This window comes from Pogona vitticeps, chromosome 5 (genome assembly GCF_051106095.1).
Source record: "Pogona vitticeps strain Pit_001003342236 chromosome 5, PviZW2.1, whole genome shotgun sequence".
Lineage (NCBI taxonomy): Eukaryota > Metazoa > Chordata > Lepidosauria > Squamata > Agamidae > Pogona > Pogona vitticeps.
This window is the reverse complement of record NC_135787.1, coordinates 28,014,720-28,037,530: the sequence shown is the minus strand read 5'-3', so window position 1 is coordinate 28,037,530 and position 22,811 is coordinate 28,014,720. Positions and strand designations below refer to the sequence as shown.

Sequence of the window (22,811 nt, the reverse complement as noted above, 5' to 3'; positions counted from 1 at the left end):
CACGTTGCAGTGGTCTAATCTGGAGATTACAAGTGCATGTACTAAGGTAGTGAGTGCCCCCGTGTCTAGGTAAGGATGCAGCCGGGCAGTCCGCCAAAAGTGGAAAAAGGCGGTGCGGACCACGGACGCCACCTGCGTTTCCATGGTGAGTGTCGGGTCCAGATGTACCCCCAGGCTGCAAACCCCACTCTTTGCGGCAAGAGTCACCCCCCCCAAATGAGAGAGAGTCACCCAAGCCGCCAACAACAGGAACGCCCACCCTCAGAACTTCCGTCTTGTCCGGGTTCAGCCGCAGCCCGTTCTCCTGCATCCAGTTCAGTACGGCCTCCAGGCAGCGCTGGAGGGACAGGACGGCATCACCTGCAGTTGGTACAAAGGAGATGTAGAGCTGGGTGTCATCAGCATATTGATGACATGACGCTCCACACCCCCTGATGACCGCACCCAATGGCCTCATATAGATGTTAAACAGCATTGGGGAGATAGTCGACCCCTGTGGAACCCCACACTTGAGGCTCCACGGGGCCGAGACACTCTCACCAAGCTGCACTCTCTGGGGATGGTCCTCCAAGAAGGAACGGAACCAGGCGAGAGCCAAGCCACCGATACCCAACTCGGAGAGCCTCCCCAGGAGAATACCGTGGTCGATGGTATCGAAGGCCGCTGAGATGTCGAGGAGGACCAACAGAGATGTTTTACCCCTGTCGGCCTCCCTCAACAAGTCATCATACAGGGCGACCAATGCCGTCTCTGTACCGTGGCGCGGCCTGAAGACCGACTGAAATGGATCCAGGGCATTTTCTTCCAAGACAGATAGTGACCTCTTACCATCCCAGTTCTGCTCTTTTATTCCTCTTGAACCTGCCTTCTCCAGCTGTCTCTCATTAGGAAACTGCATCTCCTATAGCTGCGAAGACTTCAGCCAGCTAGCCTGATCCTAAGGGAACTCATCCTCCTCCCAACTGCAGGCCACCTGTGGGTTGGGGCCAGGCGGCTCCCTAGGGATATGTGCCTACACCTCCTCACAGTGAGCTGTTCTAGAAACTAGATAAGCTAGAGGTGAGGGGAAATGAAGATCACCATAAACTGTTTATATTTTAATTGTATTTTCAAGTATCTGGAACAGGGGTGGGCAATTAATTTCTAAACGGGGCCACATGAAAAATCTGAACTGTGTTCGGGGGCCGAACCAACTTTACTTTCAAAACAATGAAACAGTGATGTTATGATTGTTTTTATTTTAAACTTGTTAATCTTCACAACTACTAGTTTTTGTGGTATGTTAAAGATAAGCAACTGATCAGCTTTAGACAAAAAGCTATAAATGGTTTTGATGTCCGGTGGGCCAGGACAGGAGTGGTTCGCGGGCTGTATGTGGCCCTCGGGCCACACTTTGCCCAGGTCTGATATAGAAGAAGGATGGGGAATGTGTGTTCCTCCAGATGTTTTAGATAGCAACTTCCATCATCCCACAGCCTGAACTATGTTTGCTAAGACTAATGGTATTTACAATCTGGCAACTTCAGGCAGATTCATGTTCTCCCTCCTTGTTTTGAAAGTCACTTTTTTAGGGCAGATAAATCAAGGATGTGTAAAAATGAAAATAACACAAGTTTCAGGCTCATTTGCTCATTATGCCCTTTTCACTATAGGGTTTTAAAGAAATAGTGAAGGGAAGAAAGAGAGAACTAGTTATTTTTATTGGCTTAAATATTCCAAAATGTTACAGGAAGTCTTTCTCTGTGCTGCTGTCAGAAATGCTTGCTATGAATATTTTTATCACTATTCAGTGAGAATGTACAAAGCTAAGACCAAAATTATCCTCACTTGATCAAGCATTAAGTATCGCACCCCCCTGCAGTACAGTGATTTTTAAACAGGGGCTGTGCCTCACTCACATGATGCGAGAGTTCGCCAAATCTTGCTCATAGGGAGTTTAGAGAAGGGCAACAAAGCATTCTGAATGACCTTCTGTGAAATAAAGTGAATCCAGTGCTAACACAGCTACAGAAGGGTTGTGAGGGAGACACCCTCTCAAGTTCTATCCATCTTCACCTTACGCATGTACTAAAAGCTTGATAAATAATTTAGCAAACTAATGGACATGTTTTTAAACACTGTGAACCCACTGTTAAGGAAGTGGCACATTGGCAAGCAGCTGCAGGGGTGAAAATAGAACATAAGGAAATGGCTTCTATATGGTGATGGTTCAGCCTGCAGAAGGGAACAGTGTGAATGCAGCTCTAGGTCACACTGTAAAAAATGGAGAAAAGTTACTTTTTGGGCGGCTACAATTCCCAGGATGCCCTAGCCAGCATGGGCAGTAGCAGTTCCAAGCCTGATCATAGTAGGCTTTTGAGATCTCAATTCAGCTGTGTGTCAAATACAATCAAATGAAATGAAATAAAAACTTAAAGGAGAACTACATATTATTTGAAATATGTAAAACTATTCCCCTCTAAAGCCATCATTCAGTATCAGGCAGATGTTTCCTCATCCAAAACATAATGTAGCTTAGCTCATGTCCTGATGTCCTTTAACCGTTTGTCTCTCCTCACACCATGTGGATGGGTCCATTAGTGGAACTGGTTGGATATACGTTGATTCATCACATAAATCTGTTCCTCAACCAACCAAATTTTTAGAATATAAAAGTTATGTATAGACTGGCCTCAACTCTCCCAACTTTCTATGACCACACCAAAATGCTTCCTCATTGTCCATGAATGTGAATGGGAAGAGGCACTTCAGATTGAAGGTGCAAATATTACTTCCTAAATTGTTCATTCGTGGTGGCAGTTTAGGCTGTTTTGACTTTTCAAGATGCCTTGATGTAGACTGTTTAAGCCCTGTGGATTTCTGTATCTTTTCACATTATGGTCTCTGTAGTTTACACACATTCACAAAACATTCTCCTTTCCCTTCAAAAAAAGCACAGTGCACATGCATACATGTGTACAAACGCAAGAAGCAAGCATAGGCAGCAAAGTAGCAATCACATCATTTTGCAGATTTGGAGTTATCTGGATCATTTTGCTTCACTTCCACACAAAAAAATAGAATTTTTGTTCCCTTTCTGATGGTGTCACTCTTTTGCATGGTGTAGATGGGCAATTTTGCATTTCATTATCCCCCTGTGCAAAGAAAAGGCAATTGAGGATTTATATCTGTATTTCACATAGACTAGTTTGGGCACATTAGAGCCTCTTCATGTGAAGGGGGATCCTGACCAGTCTTTCCACAATACTCATTAGATCCCTTTCCTATAGCATCTGAATGGCTTCTCCTTGTGTTTTCCTTCAATGCAGTGTATGTCTCTGTGTGTGTGCTATTTAGAAACATGCAGTAAGTTTATTAGGGATTATGGAGAGGATGGCACATTATACAGGAGTGCCATTTTCAGCAGAAGTCCCACAATTTATTGAAAAAAAAGATGAATGTAAGCAAGACGTTTTGCCTATTCAGGCAAAATAGTTCTGATGTTACATATATGCTAATGTGGTCTGAACAAGCTGCAGATATCCTGAAATTGTGGATAGCCTTATGAAAATATTTATAGTCTATATACCTCTGCAGTGAAAAAAGGCAAGGACCATATTACTATTTGGAAAGGAAAATTATGGGAACTATAATATCTTTATCCCTGTCATGGCAACATATAGAATGGTATGTACATTTCTTGTTGCTGGAAGAGATAGAAACAGAGGCAAGCAAGTTGTGCACAGGATTTTAGGGTCTTCTCTATGAGGACAAATCATATTATTGTGTTGGGAGTGCAATACATGTGGCAATGTTTATAACCTTTATGGAACTTGAGTACTACTGCATGCACCCGCATTGGAGATGTGAAGAGTACCTGTTTGTTCTCATTGATCTAGGCCACTGGTTCTTAACCTTGGGTTACTCAGGAGTTTTGGACTGCAACTCCCAGAAGCCTTCACCACCAGCTGTCCTGACTGGGGTTTCTGGGAGCTGCAGTTCAAAAGCATCCGAGTAACAAAGGTTAAGAACCACTGATCTAGGCCATCTCAACAGAACAAGACATTTTCACAAAACCTTCTCATGCAAGGTTCACCACCTCCGGTCAAAATCTTCACAATCTGTGCAATATGCCTATGTGAAAAACTATTGTCCTTTCCTTTGGGAAGCAAACCATGCCCATACATGACACACTGAAAAACTGGCCAGTTCTTCAGAAAAGCACAAGTTTTTGCATTATTTGTGCAAATTCGCACATCTGCGTCATGTTTGTGAATATGAAAGCTTTCATCAAGGGAAAACTTTGCTGTTTTTGCTGACAAGAAGATTAAGTTTGTGGCTTCTTGTTCTGATGCAACAGGATATAACAAGTAAGGACTGGCATCCCTAACGGGTAAAGTAGTTAGTCTGTGGAATTTGCTGGCTTCCCAAAAACATATAACTGGCTCCTGGTGGAAACAGGTTTCCAGAGCTGAAGAACTATCTTGCAAAATGCTTAGCTATTCTCATAGATGCAGAGTTGGGATATATTACTTATTAATACTATATTCCATGACAGTACTAAAATTCAGAATTGTGGAAAAGGGTGGAAACCAACTTGTCCAGTTGAGAAAATGATGGGTACTATAACAGGAAATCTTTGCTCCCTCAAAGGTTTTATGGGGTGATATGATCCATCAAATAGCCTGGACCCAAGCTATATAGTGCTTTATATATAACAACCAGCGCTTTGAATTGGGCCCAGAAACAGACTGGCAGCCAGTGAAGCTGTTGTAATGAGGGAGTTACATGCTCCCTATACCCAGCACCAGTCAGCAGTCTGGCTGCAGCATTTTGAACCAGCTAAAGTTTGTGAACACTCTTCAAAGGCAGCCCCATATACAGTGTGTTGCAGAAGTCCAGATGTGATTTAACTAAGCCATGTGTTACACCGTGGCCAGATTGGAGGTCTCAAAGATGGGCACAACTGGTGCACTAATTTTAACTGTGCAAAAGCACTTCTGGCTACTGCTGAAACCTGTACATCCAAGTTCATTGTTGAGTCCAAGAGCACACCAAAGCTGCAGACCTGACTTTTTAGGGGGAATGTAACCCCATCCAGTACAGGCTGATTCCCTATCCCCTGATTTTTCTGGATTTTTAAAAACTTAACCAATACTCTGTGCTTGTCTTGCTACACAAGCCCACCCTGTTTTTCTTATCCCTTCTGGCTTCAGTTGCAAAGAGGAGGAATGAAGGAAGTGGGGGAGAGAGCAGAGAGGCTCCGATACAGGTGAGCACACATGCCAAAATGATTCAAAATAAATTTCATTCACAATCAAGTTAAAATAAACAACCCCCTGCTGTTTAAAATACCTTGCTTTCTGAACCAAAAAACACACTTCCCAGTTTTTTTTAAAAAGTGCACTTAACTTTATTTCATGTAAATGGAAATTTTAAAATTGATTTCAAACATGCTAAACCTGATGCAAACCGAGGAGTATTTCAACATGTAACCGATTCCTAAGATGCCATTAGCTGCCTGCAACAAAATGTTGCTCAAGAGAATTTAATACCAAAAGATCATTGTATTTCTGAGACAGGGAGTGGGAAAGATCTTGGCTTTCAGCTTTCCTGTTTTATGACACCATCAAAGGCATGCCCAAGTGACTACAACTATTAACCATGTATTTTCCTAATTGCAATGGTAGTGTAAGTAAACATACATTTTTGCAAATAAAGTGCTTATTTCTTGTTAACTTGGGAGTGATTCTCCTGGAAACAAAGCAAAATATAATAATTTGTTACTGCTCTTGTTATCTCTTGATAACTGTGTAATTAACTAATTTTCCATGTACCTTCTAATGCCGGTTAATCCAGTGTATACACATAGCAAATAACAAATCCTTAAATAGAATGAATCCACATAAAGCTAAATAAATAACACTTAGTGATAAAATACTGCCTTTGTACTGATGAAAAATCACTGTTATATCTCTGTATACATTATCATTTATTACACATTCATACTTGAAAGAGATGTCACTGTCTGAAAAACCCTAATCATGCAAAAAATAAAAACAATAAGAATACTGTATAGGGAAAATAGTAAGAGAAGAAATCCTATTTCCTTCAATAAAATAATATGTCAGTAAATTATATGATGATTTAAAAATCATAACTTTTAATGAGCTATGATACATATAAAGGCTACCTATGCATTATCATGAAATTTTAAGCAAATAACTTCTGGAAAATTGGACAAATCACACATAGGGACAGAGATACGAGACTGAAACAAAAAGTGACTTAATAGTGCTCTTTTTAGGAGTTCAAAGTAAGCTTTTTCTGGATAGGAGACTAAAGGTCTTACAGACAACCTCCACTCACCTTTTTTTCACTGCCTTCTGAGATGATGCTTACTCTCACGCTACCATTTTGACGTCTTCAGGGTGGGGTGGGGGAATCTCATTTTTAAAATAAGACATTAGAATGGCAATGTATATATGCATTAAGGCATAAACATTCTTATGTGATACCCAGTATGATGTAGTGGATAGAGTGATAGACTAGGACTCAGGAGGCTTGGGTTAAAATCCCCACTAAGCTATGGAAACTCACTGGTGGTGTGGAACTGGTAAACCTACTGTTTAAATATCACAATTATCTTGAAAGCCCTGTTAAGGTCACTACAAGTGAGTTCTGACTTGGCAGCATGTAAACTTTCTAATATAAATTACTACCTATTTATAAATTGTCCTATTCCAGTTCTATGTGTCTCTTCATCTTAATTTTTGTCTGACTATTTCCAGTCCTCTAAAAAGTCACTGTCCTGCCAATTTTGTGGTGCTTTAGCTAAGATCCAGTGTTTTTTAAACTTTCTCCCCAACTTTCTCAAAGCCTTTATTTAAAACTGAAGGATCTGCCAAAGATGTTTATGGGGCTTCAGTTGGAAAAGGAATCTCACTGGTACTGAATATTAACATGCAGCATATGAGCATGTGGTATCTATGCCACAGCCCTTGTGACTGCAAAACTGAAGATACCTGACATATGGGCAGAAATCCAGTAGTAAGTCACAACTAGAGTAGGGCCCTTGAATCAGTGGGGATTTGGTGAGTCAACTCCTCTGCAAGTTCAATTGATTCAGTGCATGTATCCTAGTTGAGACTCACTACCAGATTTCAGCCATGATGTGAATTCCAAGGGGACCATGAAGAGTTCATCTAAGGGGTGTTTTGTTTTTTTCAGTTTAAAAAATTAATTAATTAAATGTAATTAATGCAAAATCATCTGCAACTTCTGTTAACATTGGTAAAGTCACTATGACAGACACTAGGCTGTGCAAAAGTAGGAATTGTTTACAGAGCAGGAAGTCTTCAGCTTTCTGTCAAACATTGGCAACTATTTTCAGGTAGGAATAAAACGAGCCCATTTAAACTTTCTGACCTGATGTAATTTCATTGCCTGACATGTTTTGGGAAGTGAGAATAAAGGAAGACCTAAATAGGGGAGGAAAAACCAATGATAAGGAAAAGGAATGAGAGCTGTAGTGGCTTTAGTGCCCCATTGGCTGGGTATTACTTGAATTCTAGCCATACTGCCTATAGTTTGTTTGGTACTTCCTCTGATTACCTCGGCAGAGTATAAATCCCAAGGTTCCTTAGAAGGAAGCAACAGAAATTAAGGGCATTGGATATAATTGTGGTTTATATATACAGCACACCTCTTACAAGGGATATGAAGAATACTCAAAACATTCTGAGCAATTTTCCACATTTCACCATTCAGAAACTTCTCACTGAGACTTCCTGCACACAAGCGAAATTTATTTCTTACTTCTTCTTTTTTCTTGGAGTGTGCTTTTTACAGAAGAAATGGCAGTATTCTGCCATTTATGAAGAATCATGTTCAAGGAAAACACAATTTTGTCCAGATGCTATGAAATAATTCTGCATAGTGTTTCTCCCATAAAAACATGGCTATGAATTACCCCAAAAATCTTGTGAGATATCTTTCTCTCTCACTGTCAAAATAGAAAATACTTAGAAATCTTATTATGGAGAGAAAAGAGAGATTTTCTTGCCAAAAATTAGAGTGTGAGAAATTCACCTCCCTTCAATTTACTCTTTCTTATAAGGAAAGCTGGGAATCCAGCTATCTAAAAAAGCACCAGTTTGCATGCTTAAAATTCAGATAAAACCCAGTTGGACAGCATTTTCTTTCTTGCAAATTTCTCTTTTCTTCCATCCTCACTGCTTATTCATTCTTCTTCTCATTTTCCTGTTCCTACATATTAAGGAACGGAAATTCTTGTCTTTTCTTGATACACAAGTCTGTTTGTTTATACATACACAACAACACATACATACCTATATAGACACATATACTTATTCACACAAACAGGCTATATGCAAAATCTTAAACAATTTAGTTCTAGCCCAACTGAAATCAGATGTAAAAAATATGAACTAAACCCACAAGAATTTTCATATTCCTGAGCAAACGTTGCACTTCTGAGGAGATAGTGTCTGCCACTCAGTGACTCCAGCAGTGGTACAAAAAACTACAGTCCCCACTTCCACACTAACCTCTCTACACAGGGCAAATGATGCATCTACAGAGAACTGATCCTTACTTGTGTACAGGCTCCACACATCAGCAAGAACCCTGCAAAACTGGGGTTCCTATTCCTATGAAGACCCTACGTGTGAGCAGGGACCTCTCCTCTGCAGACAAATCATTTTCTATTTGTAGAGAGTGACAACAGAGAGAGGAACCACACCTCTCAAAATCCAGTGAACCTGTCTATAAAGGTAATGGCTGAATAGGATTTATCTGTCTAGAAACTGGGGATCAGGCATGTTAATATGCACATCAGCCAGATTTGTCACCAGCTCTGCTCTTTGCCTGATGCGCTCACTATAGCTGCTGATTCGTTGCATATTCTGTTGTATTTTCTATACATATTGACTAGACATGGGGACGAATAAAAAAAATGAATTGTGATATTCGTTAAAAATCACTAATTCATTAAACATTCATCCCTTTATATTTGTGAGTTCCAGAGACCCCGACAAATATGAAGGGATGGATATTTGGCCATTTTTATTAGTCCCCCAAATGAAGAGAAGGAAGGCTAGTCTTCCCTCTCTTCCTGTGGCCTTCCCATTCTGCCTATGGGCCCGCTGTTCAACTGATTGGCAGGCTGATAGACAGACAGACAGCCACACAACCGACCCCTCACCCCCTTCCCCTCCCTCCCTTAGCCGCTGTCACTATCCGACACTGCCCAGAGCTGCCGTCACCCATTGCAGCCCACTGCTGCTGCCATCTATCACCACCTCCTGTGGTGGCCTCCAGAGCCATGGCCTGCCTTAAGGGAATCCAGGCTCCCTTTGCAAAGACGGTGGCTGCAGCTTCAGTGCCCTAAAAGAAGCCACAGCCACCATCTTTAGAAAGCCGCCAGAAGGGAAAGTCCCTCTCTGCTTATGCCTCTGAGGAACAGCTGATCCACGGGGGGCATAAGCAGATAGGGAACAAAGGGACAAATATAAAAGGGTTATATTTGTTGCTTTGTATTCGTGGGGGTCTCTGGACTCCAAGAGTATGAAGCAACGAATATCTGGTGAATCAGGGATATTTGTTGAATATCCCTGATTCATTTTTATATTCGTCCCCATGTTTAATAACAGGAAATGGATTTGTCCACAAAAGCTCACATTAAAATATGACAGTCTTTAAAGGGCCACAAAGTCTTCATCTTCTCAATTTTTTTTATTTTTCATTTGTTTTCGCCTGATACGCTACTGTTACCTCTTCTAATTTCCCAGTCCAGTAGTACCTTGTATCTTTTTAAAACATATTACTGCACTTGTATCTTTTTAAAACATATTACTACACTTATTTCGAGGAATTATTCAAAATTGCCTGCAACTGAGCAGAAAATAAGGGCTCCAATAATGACCATTTTATATGATATATGATTCACTCTGCAAATCATTAGGAAGTCATGAAGGTCACATATGGGCAAATCAATGTGTTTTTATTTTGAAAGCACACTTAAGCAAGCAGCCGGGAAAGGTCAGCCCTCTGGTTATCTGTATTTTGAAGGGAGAAAAGCCTGAGAATTCTGCTTTGTTACTTTTTAAAAAACGTATTGCTGTGTTTTGCACTTGGGAATCAATTCATAAATAACTCTTATGAAGCGGTACAAGCTTTCTCTGTATGCATGTATTTCCATTGGAAATGTGCTTTATTTGAGTGAGTTTTAGGACATAAGGTTTCGTGACTGGGTTAGGCGTCACCCCCAATATCACAGGGGTCATGCACAGCTGATTCTCTCCACCCTCCTTTTCCCTTGGAAACAGTGTAATGGGGACAAATCTCTTAACTGGAACTGCTGGAAATGAGGTGGGGAGAGAGAAAGTGATGTCTGTGCACTTCTCACCTGGAGCCCACAGGAGCCCACGGGAACAGTGGATGTGAGCAAATGAGTCTCCTTCTTTCTTCCCCTCATGGAAACAGGTTTCTGAAAGAACTGGTTGAGAGCTGGATATGGAATCCTCACTTCCTCTATTCAGCTATGCTGGCTAGGGGAAAATGGGAGATATCATCCAAAAAACCCTAGTTTTCTAAGTTCTTTTTAATTTGTTTTGTTTGTTTTGTTTGTTTTGTTTGTTTTGTTTGTTTTGTTTGTTTTGTTTGTTTTGTTTGGGTGGGTGGGTGGGTGGGTGGGTGGGTGGGATTGGGGGAGGGTTGGAGGGGTTGTTTTTATCTGTTTTTCAAACTCAAACCTGCCTGGCAAGTGGAATTGTTTAAATTTTTATTTTAATTGAACTTTTATCTGAAAGCCTTAAGTTTATGCTGATTCTGCCAACCCTATACTAAAAGAAAAGTCTTGTGATATAGCTATAAGTGAAAAATAAGGATTGCGCATGGTAGAAAGCAATATGGAGTGCTGTCTTCCTCATGGTACATAGGGATGCAGCGAAGAAACCCATTTCCCAGGAGATATTAAGCAATATTTACTGTCAACAACTGAAGTGAACAATTAGAAATGAGAAGTACCTATAACAGTCTGGTTTCATTTCCCGAAAGAAGCATCTGTGCCTGAGGAGAATAAGTCCATGTCCTGCCTTTCAAGGTTGTAAACAAATTATAAGTATGTCTAGTACCTGATGACATTCACCAAACCTTGTGGGGAGCTTCTAAGTGAATGCATTAGGCCAAGCTTAGATGTTTATCTGCTAAAGACAGCTGTTCTGAATGCCCAGCTCTCTAATGCTTGAAAGTGTGACAGGCTTTCAAAAGTACAGATAGCCAACAGACCACACCAGTGAAATTAACTGAAAAAGCTCAGGGAAATCCAAGCCATATCTTGATACTGATAAAGACAGTACAATTGCTACTATAGTCTTCTCTTCTCTTCTTTCTTTCAGTAAACCAAAATCTGCCCCTGCAGGCAATAAATTTGCAAGAACAGAGATAGGCATAGGGTGGAAGTCTTTGAACAACAACAGCTGGTCTAAGGCCAAGTTAAAATAAAGCTGCTGCCATCTAGTGATAGCTTCCTGTGCCTGCAACTGACAAATCCTTTTCTGTGTTGCCTTTTTCAGATCAGCATCTTCATGACTCACTTGTCTAACTATGGGAATGACCGTCTGGGTTTATACACATTTGTCAATCTGGCCAGTTTTGTTCAAGGCTGGACCAACCTGAGGCTGCAGACGCTACCTCCACTCCAACTGGCTCAGAAGTACTTTGAGCTCTTCCCGGAGCAAAAAGACCCCCTGTGGCAGGTAATACTCAGCTGAGCGCACAGCATGAGCCCAGCCTTCATTTGCAATGTTGTTGCCAGCAGGACTGTTGAGGAACAATTAGAAGAGCAATGTCTACCAATTAAGACATTTTAATCTGTTTTAAATGGCTTGCTAGATTCATTTAATTTCCTTTTCCGAAGTCAGCAATTCAGCCGAGCAATGCCTTAGTGAACAGATAAGGAACTGACTGTCACATTACCTTCATTAACACCTGCCTAAAGCCAGGCTGCAAAGGATCAGCTATTAGCTTGCTTGTTGTTTATTTGACAGAGAAGGAGATTGGGGCTGTGAGGGATGGATTTCTTTTCTCTTTTATGTTCCTTGAGCATTTCTTGCATTAATTTCTTCTGATGCACAGGCAAGGCTCAGGCAGACAATGCAGACAGTCCGTGCTGTAGTCTGGAATCACTGAACTTCAGTTACATATTACAAAAAAAAAAAAAATATGGGGCAAGGTGCTTATTCGGTCAAACTGGAAGGCACCAAAAAGAAGTGCAAGCTTTCAAGATCACTGATGTCTTATCAAGCCCATTTGTCACATCCTGCACATCTCTGCACAAAAAAATAGGTTGGCCTGTTAAATGTAGCACCACATGTACTTTGCTACCTGAGGTAAACAAGTTGTCTCATCGGCACCCATCTACTGTAGCTGAATAGGATGGCAGTTGACGATTGCGGTAGAAGACGAAGACTGCCCACTGTACCTGAGGCAACAGGCTGCTTTAGCAGGTGTGAACTGGTTGTGTTGCACAATTAGCTGTGCTATCCAAGCGTGGGGGATGACCCAAGGAATTAGAAGGTATTAGTAGCCTGTAGTTCAAGCAAGGTCGGGGTGCCTCATGGCATCATGGTTGAAAGAGGTGCCTCCACTTTGTACCACTTTGAAAATCAGTGAGGTCAGCCCCTTTCAATGTTCCAGTTCTTAAGGAGAGCCTTCAAACAAAGACCCATCAAACTGAAATATATACTTCACGGAAAAATAAAACCTACCCATTTGGGTCTTGCACAGTTCAATCTATACATTACATCACTTACTGTACATAGCACAGGTCACTCTATTTTTCCCCTTGAAGAAAACCTGCAGGGTTTTAACTTGGTCTGAGATTATCATGTGTGACCTTCCCACCCAGTTGCTTCTATTTTAAATTTAATTCCTCCTTCATGTTGCTTCCCCTCCCCCAACAAACTGTGTTTAAATAGAGGCCCCACTAAGTTGGCTGAGTATCTTATCCCTGTACATCACAGGATGGTTGTGGTGAGAAAAGTCCACTGGCACATATGTGTCTGAAACTTCAGGGAGGATAATCTCTCTGGCCATTCTTGTGTTTCACTGCACTGCTTGGAAAAATATTTAAAAATCAATACGTCTAGGGAATATTCTGTGGGAAAGAGAGAAGTCCGAAGAGCTGTGAATGGGACAAGGCATGAAAACCTATTTAAACTGCAGCACCTGGAAGCTTAGAGGATACCAATCACCTGTTTGGGCTTATAAAATGGGTACTTTTTTGGTCCAATCTCTCTGAAATGGAGCCGCTCTGATGCCATGGCAAAGTAGTGTAACATCTGAAAAGGTCATGACATTTGAAAGGAAAATTTCAAAATAACACAAACATCAGGAGATATGCTGCGTTTCCATTGTAATTAATGTAGACAGTAACAAGGAAAATCAAAGAAACTATAATTAGATAAAAATGAAATAAATGAACCCACCACCACTGATTTAGGTGTTAGAAATGCCTCTGTCAAAAGCAAAACAAAATGACTGACTAACAGGGACAGTTTTAAAGTCTACTATTCCTCATCAGTAGATAATATGGAGGAAGACCCAGCAATGATCAGATTTAATACAGCATCTCCTTCTGTTAGTAAAAGGGAAATTCCATTACAATTTACATTGCTGTGAAAAAGGATTATCCCTTTGCTTTAAGGCACAGTAATAAAGCTGTTTGATCAATACCATCTGAATATCTAGCCCAGGGTATTTAACACACAAGGATTCTTTACCAAGGCAGTTCCAGTGTTATGGCTCTTTTGAACCGCCTTCTTTTTCATTTTCTTCCTCATTAACACATGGTCAAAAGATAAATTGCTAAATAACTTCAAGCTGTGATTCACTGTTTTGTCTTTTTATGCACTCATGCAAATGTTAAACAATTTGACTTAGAAACTTATTTGCCACCTGTGTTTGAAATAAATAAATTTAAATTTATATGCTTATGACCTTCTTCAAAAACAAGAAAACCAGCAAACATGCAGATTTGTAGCAATCCCAAATCAAAACTGGTAACGCATGAATCTGAATGACACATTAGGTATGAATTGGCCTGAGAATAAACTTGAATCATCGAATCACTGTATCATTGAGTTGGAAGGGGTCTATAAAGCCACTGAGTCCAAATCTCCTTGTGAATGCAGAAACCCACATGAAAGCAAATCTGAGAGATAGTTGTTCAATTTTTTTCTTGAATGCCTCCAGTGTTGGAGAGCTCACCACCTCCCAAGTTAATTGGTTCCACTGTCATACTGCTCTAACTGTTAGGAATTTTTTTTTCTGATATTCAACTGAAATCTGGCTTCCTTTAACTTGAGTCCATTGTCCTGCACTCTGGGATGATCAAGAACAGACCTTGCCCCTCCTCTGTATCTTCCATTTCAAGGAAGATAACAGGAAGCCACACAATGTTGCTTAATAGGTTAATCCTGTGATTCCAAATTTTAGTCCCCAGATGCTCTTGGACTACAACTCCCAGAAATCCTGGAATCACAGCTAGTGGTGAAGGCTTTGGGGAATTTTAGTCCAAGAACATCTGGGAACCAAGGTTTGGAATCACTGGATTAATTGAACATGCTCACATCACAACTCAAAATATCACAATATTCCATAAATTGCTAGTCAAGTTCAGTTTATATACTTTAGGGTGTTTTTTATAGTCAACCTCTATTATTACTGAGTAATTTTTGAAAAAGATTTGCAAAAAACTAAGTACTATGGATCTGTTTCCTAGCCTGTACATATTGACCAATATGCAGCAGTAACTACTTTGGTGTAGGCACAGAACAGAATCTGACAGATTGATATGCTGGTTCAGTGGTAGGTTCTTTGGCACCAGAAGACAATTCCTCGAGAAGAGCAATGAATTCACCGAGCTAAGCAAATCCAAAACAAATAAAAAGATGGACTTTTATATGGTGGAGAATGAGTCTCAGTGCTCTGACTTCAGTTGAGTTGATCAGTTGTGGGCCATCAAGCAAGCTATTTGTTTATGTTCAATCTTCACTTTAGTAATCATTATGATTTTTCAGCCTGCACGTATTAAAACCAGTTCTGTCTTCACATCAGATCCCAAATCAGGTGATGGAAGATTGCAATCCAGCACAGGAATAAACAACATTTGCTAAGCAGGACAGAAGGTTGACTATTTAGATGTCTTCCAAAACTAATTTGCTTCTTTTCTGGCAACCAGAATCCATGTGATGACAGGCGCCATCGGGACATCTGGTCTAGAGACAAAACATGTAACCACCTACCAAAATTTCTTGTGATTGGACCCCAAAAAACAGGTAATCAGATGGTGCATTGCATAATAAAAATAAATATTTCCCAGATGGTCTAGAAAGTGGTCGTCTGAGGGTCATGCTGTAATTTATGAAATCCATGGGGAGCAACTATAATCATAGATCTTTTCCTGTCTCCCCTACATTGCCAGTGTTTGGCTGAGGGTTCTTGAACCAATCTGTGTAATCCTATGGCTATAGACAAACTATTCACCATGCAATATATGAACCATATTCTGTCACAGTCAAAAATATTTTTTTAACTGCATGACTTTCTTGAGTAGCAATTTTTCATGCAAAAAAAAAAATAGAATGTAGAAATATAGAAAGTCATTTCTCTTTTTCAATTTTAACCTATAAGCTTATCCATTTTGCCGTTTTGTCTCCATCTATGCCATTTTCAAAGAAAGACCCAAAAGTTACTCCTGCCATTTCCTTTATCAGTGTTTCTCCTCATCCCACGTGTGGAATTGTCTCAGGTCTGCAGACTTGAAGAGACATCTGATGATAATGTTGAAGATGAGAAACATTACAAACTATTATGCAAAAGGAAGAAACACTATGCTCTGAACGATGTCCCCAGTAAATAAACTGGATGAAATCCAGCTGAATAAGGAATAGGATATCATCTGCTGTGGCTTGTTTTTGGAAATTAAAAATCCCTGATTCCTCCCACCCTACCCAGTATCCTGAGGCTCACATGAGATACTTTTCATCATGGGTAAGACATTGGGTGGGGGTGTCCCAGAATTGGGAGGGGTGTTAATTTCCAGAAATCACATTCAGCAGGATGACTTTATTGGTGTGGAGATTTTCAGAAATTAAAGACATTCCCCATCCCTTGCCCCCGAAAGCATGGCTCCCAAAAGCTTCCCCATGATGAAAGGGATTCAATAAGAGTCATGGGATTTGGGGTGGGTGAGAAATCAGTCATGTTTATTTCCCAAAAACCTGAGTGGTTGCTAATGTCATGTGATATAGCTGCATGAATAGGATTTCAGGCAATATATCCCAAGACAGAAAGAAAATAACCTGCATCTCTTTCAGCAACAAATAAGCTCAGGAAGGAATTAAACATTCTGCCAAAGGAAGAGTTCTTGAGCCAGCAACTGAAATACAGCAATGCAATGATGAAAGGGTTGAAGCACATTTTAATGTACACCCAAATTTATTAAGAATACATTTTAAATTGTTATAAATGAATAAGAGAAATACATATTTCAAAACAGGTAGATGCACCTCTTATCATACAGGTATACACAGCAGAAAAGCAGAATTTGCTTCAGCTGGCTGTCAAGTGCAGATGATGATGATGATAGTGATAATAATAATGATAGCGATAATAGTGATGTTCATTATGATGATGATGATGATGATGATAATGAAGAAGAAGAAGAAGAAGAAGAAGAAGAAGATGATGATGATGATGATGATGATGATGATGATGATGATGATGATGATGATGATGATGATGATGATGATGGCCATTAACCAGTTACAATATCTTCAACAGCAACCTGGCATAAATAGCATATAAATAAATAAATATGTAACAGAAAACGTATTTGCCTTTGTGTGGAAGGGCAATAGAAATAGGACCAACTTAGTTTCCAGTGTTTAGCAGGTCATTTTAGAGCTTGAGATTAGCTCCTGTAAAGGACCTCTATTGATTTCCCACCAAACATGCTTTTAAGGATGACACAACTGTGAGAAAGGCTACCCTGAATATATTAACATTCAAGGAACTTATATGACCGAATATAGCTTGTCCCCAAAGTAGATAAAGGTCATAACTAGCACTTTTAACTGTGCCTGGAAACATACTAGTTGTCAGTGGAACTGTGTCAAGCTAGTCCCATGCTTACTGCAACCAGCTCCTATCAACTTTCTGGTCATAATATTTTTGACCAGTTGATGTTTCCAAGCGATTGGAATGGATTGTACTGTACCTAAGACAAGTGTCACTCTGACCAGATTTGACATCTTCAGGAACAGGTATTATAGTACACTAGCCTTGATTATGTAAACACTCTTTTGGCCAATTCTGAAACCTGAGCATGTAAATTCAGTGTTGAATCTGGGAATACAACCAAACATAATAACTACATCTTCAAGAACAGTTTGATCCTATCAAACACAGACTGAATCCCCATTCTTTGGGTCAAATTTTGACTGACTAGAAGTGGCACCTCTGGATTCAGCTACAACATTGTAAGCCTCATCAGGTCAGATCTCCTTATTGGCACAGATACTAGTTCAGAGCCAAAACAATTTCTTTGGGTACAGATGGGGGCATATAAAAGGACTGGAATCTTGCGATCACCAAGAGTTGGAAAATGGCCATCAACGGTTAATAATTCTGGAGCCAGGTCGTTTAAAAACAGGTTAAATAAGGTCGGAGCCAGTGGGCATCCTTGCTTAACTCCCTTATTTGTAGGGATCTCTTCAGTAAGAAGGCCATCCCAAGAACATCTTATTCTGCAAGAGGTGTTAGAGTACAGTTGCCTGATGGGGTTAATCAGATTAGAAGGAATTCTGGTTCTCTCCAGTTTGGACCAGAGTAACTGCCTGTCAACACTGTCAAAGGCAGCTTTTAAGTCAAGGAAAGCTACAAATAATTTTGAGTTGACTTTTATGGAATACTTATAAGCAAGATGGGACAGGACAGCACAGTGATCCAAGGTGGAGTGGCCTGGTCTGAACCCAATCTGTTAAATGCCTAGGATGTTATTCTGGGTGATCCAAGTATTAAGATGGACCAAGAGATAGTTGGCATACAACTTGCCTACTATTGAAAGAAGGCTAATTGGCCTGTAATTCTCCAGGAGACAAGGGTCCCCTTTTTTGTATATAGGGGCAACGATGGCTTGCCTCCAGGATTCCGGAAGGATTCCGCTGGCAATTGCCGTTGAAAAAAGTCCTGCCAGAATAGGGGCCCAGAAATCAGGGTTGGATTTCAACCATTCTCCCATAATCATATCAGGACCAGCCGCCTTACCAGTCTTGAGTGAGGCGATTAGGACTTTAATTTCTGATGTAGACACTTGCGGCCAATTCGGGGTGGCAAATAGTTCGGAAGCCTCTACAGACGAAGAGGCTGTGTTGTCAAAAAAGAGGTTTGAGAAGTGCAATTTCCAGTCATAGACAGGGACTGCCTTGGGATCGTGACCTTTCGCTTTGAAAGACCCATTCGCTAACGCCCAGAAGGAGCGAGGGTTAAAGTGAATTGTGGCCTGATAAAGTTTTTCCCATAGCGCTTTCTCATATTTGGTCTTCTTACATTTTGCTAACATGTTCAGATGGAGGTTTAAAGAGAAATATTCTTTAAGAGCCTGCTGAGAGTTTAGTTGCCTAAACTTTTTAAAACAACTTCTGGCCGCCCTTTTGTATTGTTGGCATTCATAGTCAAACCAGGTCAGGTTGCCCTGGCATAGAGCAGAATGTGAGGCATTTACAGGCAGCGCTAGATTAGAGGTGATAAGCTCTATTAGTTGGTTATACAACCTTACCACTTCCAATGGGGAATTCGCCAAAAGCATGGCGGAGCTGAGTGCAAAAAAGTTAGGCTCCTCCAACAGGAGGGCCAATTTTGACTGGGTTAGCCTGTCCCACCGAAATTTAGGGGAACAGGACTGTACCTTGACAACCTCAGCTGTTTGGCCCTTGCTCGCAGGGGAGCCACTCAGACTAAGTTGGAGAGGAAGGTGGTCACTCAGTTTGAACGCATCCACTGCGAAGTCAGATACTCTGGTAAGTAACGATGGAGACACTAAGACATAATCGATTACGCTGCAGCCTGCCTCAGAGATAAAGGTGAATTCCTTGGCCTGCTCAAATGAAACAAGTCCATTAAGCCAAAGAAGATTTTGTTGGATACTGAAGCTGACAAGAGAAATACCTGCGGAATTATATTTTTTATCTTTAGAGGCTCTAGGCCAGCTGTAATAGAATGGCAGCTCAGGCAATGATCCACCGTTCGGTGTCTTTTGGAGAATTTCAAGGCCATCGCCTACCCTGGCATTAAAATCTGCACCTATAATAAAGTTGGCCTGGGGGTATTTGGTAGACAGGTCAACTACGGTCTGTTCAAGATACTCCCACGTCTGCAAGGCAGTATGTTTATAGGAATTTGGAGGAAAATAAATATTCATAATCAATATTGAGAGGCTCTTAACTAATACACGAACAGTCAGAAGGCTACTGTGTTTTTGGGAGGACAATACCAGCTCAGATTTCATAGATCTTTTTGTCAGGCTCGCAAGACTGGCAATCATACGGCTATGCATCACCTTTAGGGAGAAAGGCAATGTAAAAATACTTTACATGAATGTAATAATTTTTTCGTCTTCTATGGACTCTGTAACACAGAAGGCAATTATGACTGGGAATACTATACTGGATCAAGGTCTAGGAGGGATTTAACCTATTCCACTTCCAACTTTTCCATCTGACATTAGCTCTTACATGTGAAGCTATTATGTGCCGTGAAGGAAAAATGCCTATAAGGCTTTCCAGGACTCCAAGCAGGCCAGCATGGGCTATTGTTGCTTGGAAGGATGGAAGGGAATGTTTACTTTATGGCATATTTGTTTGACCAAAATTTAAAGTCAGTTCAACAAGTCATGCCTTGGAATGTCAAAATTTTTTTGAGAAGAATCATGGCTATGCCAAACTGTGTCCCCTATGAGGCTTTATGTCTCGAAACGGGACAACTTCCAGTCAAGGATGTTGCTTGGTATAGAACTTGCAAATACTGGCTAAGAATGTATTTTGACACCTCTCAAACAACCCTACTTTATCACCTAAAAAAAGATAGCTGCCCCCCCCCCCCCGTTGATGGTTGGCTAAGGAAGATCAAACAGATCGGTTTAGACCCGGACATCTTAGGATCTCTCTCGTTCCAGGCTGCCCTAAGAACTGTCAAACAAAGATTGGCCGACATCAACTCACAAGACTTATTAAGAGCCGCTAATAGATCTTGTTCACCTTTGTTCTGGAATCTCCCCTTGGTAGTAGGCAGCCCACCGATTTATATTTCTACACTGTATAATCCCGAAATTAGAAGGGCGATTTCTTTGGCCCGCTGTAATTCAATCCCCTCGGCGGTGCTAACAGGCCGATTTAACAATACTCCCTTCAATAACAGACTATGTCCCTGTGCGATGAATGTTGTAGAGACGCTACCCCACATCTTTTTCCACTGCCCATTTCATTTGGCTGCGAGGGACCAATTCTGCTTCTCTACCACAACGAAAGCCCTGGCTTATTTATTTATTTATTTATTTATTTATTTATTTATTTATTTATTTATTTATTTATTTATTTATTTATTTATTTATTTATTTTATTTTATTTCTATCCCGCCTATCTGATCATATTAGACCACTCTAGGCGGCTTACAGTAAAAACAACAATGTAATTTTAAAACTTTACAGCAGAAACGTAAATAAAAAATAATAATAATAATAAAGAACAGAATAAGAAAATATCGTCAAGGGTTTTCTGTTGGGAAGGCCCGCCTATACATCAATGTTTTTAGTTGTTTCTTAAAAATGCCCAGCGAGGGAGCCACGCGAATCTCAGGGGGCAAGTTGTTCCAAAGGCGAGGAGCCACCGCCGAGAAGGCCCGGTTTCTGGTCTTTTCCTTTCGGGCCTCTCTCGGCGTTAGGCTCCTCAGCCTTATCTCCTGGCTCGCGCAAGTGACACGGGTAGATCTAGATGGGAGAAGGCGTTCCGCCAAGTATCGAGGTCCTAAAACGTTTAGGGCTTTGTAAGTAAGCGTTAACACTTTGAAATCAATGCGGAATCGGATGGGCAGCCAATGCAATGCGGCCAGAGTGGGGGAGATATGTTGGTATCTTCTCAGCCCACTGAGTAGTCTGGCCGCCGCATTCTGCACCACCTGTAGTTTCCGCAGCAATCTCAAAGGAGCCCTACGTAGAGCGCATTACAGTGGTCTAATCCCGAGACTACAAGCGCATGCACCAGAGTGGTGAGAGACCCCACATCAAGGTAGGGCTGCAGCTGGGCTATCGGCCTGAGATGGCTTACCGATGAAGCCTATTTTAGTTCTATTTTACAGCGAACCGATGAGAATTCTCTTAATATACTTGGCAAATTTCTGTTGGATATAATTAAAACTAATACAGCCCGAGATCCCAATTTAAAGTTTTAGTGTTTTAGGGGCTGTTTCCATAAGCTGTACCCTGTACCCTTTGTATGCTTGTATGTATTTATTATGCAAATAAAGGTATCTATTACTATTACTACAGATGGGGAAAAAGAGATGGAGCTAACTATACTCATAATGAATCTCATAATGCTGAATAGCCTCTCCCAGTGTTGTTGTTTTTAATATATGTCAGCATAGTGGATAAGATAGAACTCTGAGGGACATTGTAGTAATGGCCACTTTGTCAAAACGGCCTCCAGCACTATCTTCTGAACCTGCCACTCTAGGAATGTCCAGAGGCATCATAAAAAGTGCCTCCAGTTCCCACGCAGGAAAGATGATTCAGAAGCATACAGTGGTCAATGGTGTAAAAGCCTCAGAGAAGTCCAGAACAACTGACAAGGACACATTCCTGCACTTCAGTTCCCATCTTAGACCATCCACCAAGGCAACCACAACTGTGCCTGAAGTCTGGCTGAAGTGGATGTGGGAAATTTGTCTTGTCTGGAAAATCCTAGAATTGTGAGCTACTGAATTTATCTATGAACAGCATGTGTCTTCTCCCTTCGTGAATCTAATCCCACATACAACAAGCACAAAGGGGCAGGCTGAATAATCACCAAGGCACAAACTAAGGTCCAAAGGAACCACTTTTGAATATATCATAACTAACAAGCCTACATGCGTATTACACTTTTAAATATTCCGATTTACAGAGATTTGCAGAAGTCCTCAGCCACCTAGTGCCCTTTCAGAGAGAAAGGTGGAATAGAAATATTTAAAATGAAATGAAATAACAAATACTGTAAACTACCTCATAGCAAGAAGAAAACTTCTTGCATTGCCCTGTTTACAGACTCCCTAGGGTCTAGTAAGATGATGACAAGTAACTGGTGGAATCTCATTCTTGATATGAAATTATCATTGTCTTAGAACCATTTCTCTTTTCTTCCCACCACAACATAACATGATATATTTAAGGAAACCTCATTGACTTGCTAATCAGATCAACTTGTTTACCAACTATGGTGAAAAAAATAAAGCTTTTAGATAAAACTTTAAAATCGTCTGAACCTAATTACATAAAACTGATTTAAAAGGTCACAGCTGTAAACAGGTTTGAAATCAGACATTATTTCATCTTCCCTTTCTGAGCCATGACATCTTCAACTCATTTCTCTTTGAGAGGAATCATAACATTAGAAGAGATCTGAAAGTTCCCTAGGCTCTGTGCCTACTAATGCAGCATGTTCAGTACTACAGAATGCTTGACAGATGACCGTGAAGCATCTGATGAAAAAGTC

At 40.7% G+C, this 22,811-nt stretch overlaps 1 protein-coding gene across 2 annotated transcripts in view; it reads left to right on the top strand.

The window, feature by feature from the left end:
- LOC110083896 (bifunctional heparan sulfate N-deacetylase/N-sulfotransferase 4) overlaps window positions 1-22,811 on the top strand; it is a 138,951-nt gene that overhangs the window by 99,862 nt on the left and 16,278 nt on the right. For both annotated transcript variants that reach the window (XM_078376627.1, XM_078376626.1), the window contains 2 exons: window positions 11,577-11,759; window positions 15,245-15,341. In XM_078376627.1, the coding sequence (XP_078232753.1) occupies window positions 11,577-11,759; window positions 15,245-15,341 (280 nt within the window). The remainder of the gene's footprint in view (window positions 1-11,576; window positions 11,760-15,244; window positions 15,342-22,811) is intronic.